General features: G+C 43.5%; 1 protein-coding gene across 1 annotated transcript in view; it reads left to right on the top strand.

Moving 5' to 3' along the window:
* Window positions 1-4,875: 4,875 nt before the first annotated feature.
* The window catches only part of RFC1 (replication factor C subunit 1), a 33,112-nt gene continuing 31,472 nt past the window's right edge, over window positions 4,876-6,515 (top strand). The window contains exon 1 of the mRNA XM_018068348.3: window positions 4,876-4,925. Within this exon, the coding sequence (XP_017923837.2) occupies window positions 4,923-4,925 (3 nt within the window). The 5' untranslated portion in view covers window positions 4,876-4,922. The remainder of the gene's footprint in view (window positions 4,926-6,515) is intronic.

Raw genomic sequence — 6,515 nt, 5'->3', positions numbered from 1 at the left:
ATTCAACCTTCTAACATTTTACATTACAGTAACACTATATATGTTGAGATATAGTCAATTTACTCAGTACAATAAGGCTGAGTCCTGCCATTTTATTTTCTTGAGGCACAGTTATATAAAGTGTATCCACACGTAGACCACAGTTGCTGAAGAGCTTTGCGGAACAATATAGCAGTGTGAAGTAACTTCACATGCAAGAAATACTAAAATCTGAACACGGGAACAATTTATCACCTGAGTACAGCACTCTGCTTGGATGAATTAGCCCTGCTGGCATGTAGGACATGAAAGTCCAGAGGCACTGCTGTGCTGCTGCCACCTGTGAGAGTATGATTGCAGCACTGCACAATAGCACTGACATACCTTTAGTTTATCCATAAAGCTGATTAATCAGTAAAAATGAAAGACTATTTATTTATGTTTTAAGATAAACAACAAAACCTCCATGTGTGTAAGCACTTCTCTGCAGTGCCTTTACAAGGAACATTTTCACTACAGACGAAGAAGAAAGCTCCCACTGCTGGTGGGGTAGCCACACATCTTACACAAGTCTCTGCCACATAACAAACCCAGCACTCCATCAACTACCTGAAGTAATTCATCCACACTTAGCCAAGATCCTACCACACACAGGCAGCTTGGAAATGAAAGAAATGAAAGAAAACCCAAATACAAGTTGTTATGGATGCCAGTACACTCCTAAAGCAGCTAGTTACTATGATTACCAGATGCTCAAGTTCCAAATACCCACGACAGTTTCGTAACACCTTGGCAATCTATTGACAAGGTAAAGACAATGGGCTTCTCCTCACTAACTACAGCAGATTTAGTACCACTGGCATCTTTTTGCAGACAATATGTTGCACCTGCCCAAGATACGAAAGATGCAGCAGAGACTTGTGCTCGCAGATGCTTGGTCTGTACAAGGTTATGAATTGTATTTCTTTCCTGACTATTGACACGACCTTGCTATAATCAAGGTTTGAAAATGATTCAGTGTTTCAAGCCTCTGTGAATCCAGTTTCTTACTGCTTTTTCACATTTAACTGTTTGAGCTATAATGTAACTTCATGAAGTTAGAGAGGAAGCAATTTAACTGATGAGAGTCATACAGTGACTTGAATTTGGGAGGAGGTTTTGATTACCTAAGCAAGGACCTGGGGGAAGGAAACACTCTTGGTAATTTGGAAAGCAATCAGCATAGAAGAGAGAGGTGCAATAGGGGGCTGTTGGGAAGTGAAGGTACAAAAGGAGGGGAAGAGAATTAATTATTCCACTAGCTCAAGAGGCAGAGTCAGGATAGGCTCCAACCCTGATACCATACGTGGACATCAGTATGATAGTTCACAGTGGGATTTCCTGCCTCTGGCCATGCACTTAACGAATCTGGTTTCAGAATGAATCAAGGCTGGGAGAGGCTGAGATCTCTGGGGCACCTGCTGATACAGATTCAGCAGCTGGGAAGACTAATGATTATTCAGTTAAATTCTTAGCTATCAATTTTCCTTTTCTTCTTTGCTTCTGTCAAGGCACATGATTCAAATGATGAAAACAACTTTTCACTTGACTATTGAATATGTATTCTCCTTGTTTTGGGGTTTGGCTTGAAAACCTCGGGTTTGATCTGCAAAAATGCCAAATATGTTAGTTTAAAGGAGTAGAGTTTTGAATGTTAGGTGGAGTATCCAAGTTAACACACATTCATTCTGCCTACATATGCAAATGAAGAGAGGGACCTAAAGACAAAGTTCACTTAGAAAAAGTGTAATGTTTACATTCACATCAGCTGCTCAGATCTACTAGTATGAGCAGCTCAAAAAATTAATTGCCCACAACAGCATCAAGCAAATCACTTATCTTTACCTTATACAGCAAAAGCTGTTTGATATGGGGTCAAGTATTTTCTAAAGATGCCCAGTTGTAATGGATACTATAGAAAGCCTAATGTAAATAGAAACTAGACCACAGATTTACAAAGAATTTTTGGAATTTTCATCTGCATCAAAATGCTCATTCCTTTTTCTACAATGTCAGAAAAATTTGATTTCCTTTACTAGAGACTCTAGTAAGCAATATATTCCCTATGGTATTCCTCCAAAATAGAGATTACAATCTAGTAAATGAGTATTTTAATGTCTGTTAATTTCACAAAAAAACCCCCAGGATTTAACCTGAAATTTCAGGAAAAATATTTTTGTTGTGTCTCCCTAATCATCTCAGCATTACCATGCTATATTTTTTTAGGGCAATTCCTAACCTCAGAGGTCCTTTGGACAACTATGAAGCTCAGAACATCTCTGTTCCATTACAAAGATTTCTCAAATTATTCAAGTGAGTTGTCCCCTAAAACACATGAGAAAGACTGCCTTATGGACTTGAAAAGTATCTCAGTGTTAAGTTACAAGTCTCTGCCTTATATTTCAAGTAAGTTTCAAACAATTCAAAATACAAATTGTGTAGAGCAGTAAATAAAATATCCCTTCAAAAACTGCAATAAAAGTTGATTTCAATTCTGAAATAAACAAAGCAATATTCAAAAATTTGAAAAGAAAATATACATGAAAATATTAACAAAAAGAGAACAGGTTATTTTTATTTATCAATACAAGAAAATGTAATCTCCTCTTGATAAGCAAGACAAAGCCTTCACTAACAATAACAGTAGGACTGGCTTGGTTCGACAGGGGAAAAAACTCAAGCTCAAGAGCTAATATCTCACTTTTTTCATGTATTTTGGAAAAAAAAATCCAATATAAACAGCTGAATAGGCTGTGATTTTCAGAAAGGTAGAAAACAAGTCTAATTTTTTAAAAATTATTTGTCACAATTGTAAATAGAGTGATGATATTGAGTGTACTTCAGCTATTTTTTAAAAAGGTGTACTTTCAGTTGGATAATATGGCTTTAAAACATGACCCAGGATCAATTAACAGACTCAAAAGGGATATTGCCTTGATTTTATCTTGCAAAGCACATAATAATACAATGAACATTCAGTTTTGTTTCCTGTGGCAGAGTGAGGTTTTTCCCACTTCCAGTGGTTTCATAGGCACACAGAAACAGAGGTCTCCTGTCTCCCCACCATACCCAGGAGTGAATTAAAGACATTGCAGGTATTCAGTCTGATCTCTTCATAAAGGGTTAAACTCTTGCCTTCCAAGAAACATGGACATGTCACAAGCCCACAAGCAGATACTGCTCTGCTGGTTGTTACTCTAGGTTGCTTTATCAACTACAAATAGAGATAACCACCTGCAATAACTCTTTTAGCATTATTTGAACAGTTTGTCTGGCTCTTACAAATGTCAGCCACTTTAACTACTCTTTAGTTCTGGTATCAGGAATATGCACAGCTTTAAAAATTACATAATGAGAATTAAATATGTAAATACAAACTTATCACTGAAGATGTTTTTCTAAAGCAATACCAGTTATGTTTGCACAACCATTATGTTAAGTGCTTATGCAATAACTTGTAAAGCAGGCTGAAAAGCCCAGCCTGTGCTATAGATCTGCATTCAGTTCCTTATTTTGTCATGTTTCCTACGCAGAAATCCAAATTCACAAGCTAGGCTAATGCTGAAAATATGAGTCCACCTAACCATGTGCGTTCATAATAGAACGGTAGCAATTTCTGTACAAACAGGATCCTACAATTACTTAAAGTCCAATTTAAATAATTAAATGGCAATAGTAATAAGTATCATTAACTTTTATCTCGGTGTAGTTATTTTTGTTGGAATTCGACCATCCTACCAAGTAGACAGTCTCTTGTTCTCAGAAGAATGAAAAAAAAAAAGGAAAAAGAAAGATGGGAACAGAGAGTGTACACAAGTCATAGCATTAGAAATTGCAGTATGAGCCAAGCACAAATTGAGCTTGTACTCTTTGCTTTTTGGTTTTAGTTTTTTTTAATGAGTGGTTTCCTAAATCATTGGCAATATTTGTAGCATCATAAATTCTGTTTGCCTTCCCTATTCTTCTCCAACTCTAACAATAATTAACAATATGTTTGCAGAATCTAAACATCAGGCAAGTAATTATTTTATTTGGTTTGACTAAGTTTATTCCCTGCCAGTGTTCAGCAAGTATAGGAAACAAAATGGATGAAAACATACAAGATTTCATTAAAGATTAATTAGAAAATTGAACAAGATTTCATTAAAGATGAATTAGAAAATTAAAGAATCAGTGGGAGAAGACAGAGCGTAACTCCTCAATTTCTCTTGGCCTCCTCAGATGCAGACTAAGGGCTGTCTCATAGAGGAATCACAGCCCGACACATCTGGGTGTGCTCCCGGCACAACCAGGACGGAAGGGTCCATCTCACGTTTATGACAAGGAAATGCCTCGCTGTGCTGCGCCGATCCAGGCCTGGCTGGTGGCGCCTGCACTGCTGTTATTGGCTGTACGCCTTTTTGGATGCCTCGTTTGCCTCAATCCCCTATAAAGAGCCGAATCTCACGGAGGCCTGGCTCTGCTTTCTTGTATGTTTTTAACCAGCCGTTCGGACTGTCAGCTCTCCGGCTCTGCCGGAGGGGACCAAGGACAGGCCATTCCCTGCGGGCGGCAGCAGCTCCACACCCACCATTCTGAGGGGAGCTCTCGTCCCTGCCGGGCCACGGCCCCGAAGCTGCGGAGCGGTTAAACCCCCCGCCGCAGGCACGAGCCGTGCTGGGGGCCCGCACGGAAGATGGAGAAGGGGGGAAGTGCCGAGGCAGCGGCCGGCAGGGGAGGCAGAGGGTTCCGGCGGCCGGGCCGGCGAGACCGGCCCCGACCCGCGGCTGGCCCCGCGGCCCGCCCCGCCCGTCGCGGCCGTGACCGGCCAGCGCGCCGCGGCGCCGGCGGCGGGAGTTTGGCGGCGAAGGCTGGGAAGCATGGAGCCGGGGAGCGTCCGCTAGGCACGGGCACCCGCCGCCAGCATGGTGAGGGGCTGCCGCGCGCTGTCTCCCGCCGCGGGGCTCTGCGTGGGCAGGGCGGCGTCGCGCAGGAGGGCCCGGGCGGCGGCGGCGCGGGGGCCGGGGGGCGCGCGGCGGGCCGGCGGGGCCCGGGCGCGGCTGACGCGAGCCCGGCGGGCGGCGCGAGGCCCGCGGAGCGAGAGACTCGCCCCGCGGCGCTCCCGCCGCAGCGACCGCAGCCCGGCCCCGCGGGGTGCCATGGAGCCCCTGGCCGAGGGAATGCCCTTCCCGAAGCGGGAAGCGGCTGAGCCTCTCCAGCTCATCGAATTAGGGCAATTAGGCGTGGACCGCGGGCTCGACTGGGGAAGGAATGCGGACGAGCTAACCTCTCCAAACGCGGTCTGCCGGAGTGTTAACTCTGCTTTTAATTCCAGCAGGGGCACACACGAGGGCGTTTCTTCTGCCGAGCTGGAGGGCGCGCAGTATTTGCAGAAAAACAGTTCGAGTGGGGAGAAAAGAACTTAAAAGTCTGGAAGTAGGCAGTTGTTTATAAATAAGGATGCAACCCTCATTAGGCTGCAAAGAGTTTGTAAATATAAACATATACGTGTTTTTGTGCTTTCCAAAGTGCTGCTCCCTTAAGCAACCACTGTAAGATGGTATCCCCTCTTCATCTCTGGCTCAGATAAGTTTTCTTCTACTCAAATGGAGCCTCTCTGCACACCTTTTACTGGTTTAACTACAGATGCCATTCAAAGCCAGTTAGCGTTCAGCTTTGATTTTGGACTCCAAAGAGTTTAAACATGTTTATAGCTTAAACCTGATGCTCTGCAATGATGGGTGATACAGTCTGAGTCTTCTACAGTAATGACAGAGGTCTGCCAGCACTTAGACTCCTGAAACTAGTTATGTGTGATATTTTCATAGTTTGTTGGGGCTGGCCGATGGCTTTAAATTTATGTATGAGGACAAATCTGCTTCTCCTGTTTCTCTGCTAACACCTTTTTAGAAAACTGATCTTAATAGAAGACTTGCTTCCTCCTTTCCCACCTTTGTGAGACAAAGGCTTTCTCCCTCTATGTCATCTTCTGAATTCACACATCTTGCAGTGTCTGGCACTTTCCTAGAAAGGAGGAAGACAATAATAATTTTGAGGACAATATGAGTTGCCTCAGCCCGTTCCCTTTTCAGTTCTGAAGCAAAGAGGCTGTACAACCATCACTGCTGCAGCTGCAGAGGGAAAAATGCAGTGATGTTAGTAATGGTGCAGCAACAGCACAAGTGTATTGCAATTCAGTGTCACACCCTTGCAAACTTTTTTCGTGTATTGCCAAATGCAAGTAGCCCCCGTCAGATTGGTTCTGCAGCATCTTCTCAGCTGTGCTGAACTGTTGTGTGTAGAGTTACACAATGAACTGATTTGTTTTAGAAGGGATTTATTTTTTCACCCAGATTAGTGGCCTGACCCAGTTTCCAAGCAGAGCGCTATACTGGTACACCTGATGGAATGAGTGGCTGGGAGTAGGGGCTGCTTGAGTTTTCCCTAGCTGAGAGGGACACTCATAGGGCCGGTGCTGGAGCATCAGCTGTTGTGTACTTAGACCTGTGACACTGGTT

Source organism: Manacus vitellinus, unplaced genomic scaffold (genome assembly GCF_001715985.3).
Source record: "Manacus vitellinus isolate BGI_N305 unplaced genomic scaffold, ASM171598v3 scaffold_0_pilon, whole genome shotgun sequence".
NCBI classification, from domain to species: domain Eukaryota; kingdom Metazoa; phylum Chordata; class Aves; order Passeriformes; family Pipridae; genus Manacus; species Manacus vitellinus.
Note: the sequence above shows the minus strand (reverse complement) of the source record. Positions and strands in the feature narration are given on the sequence as shown.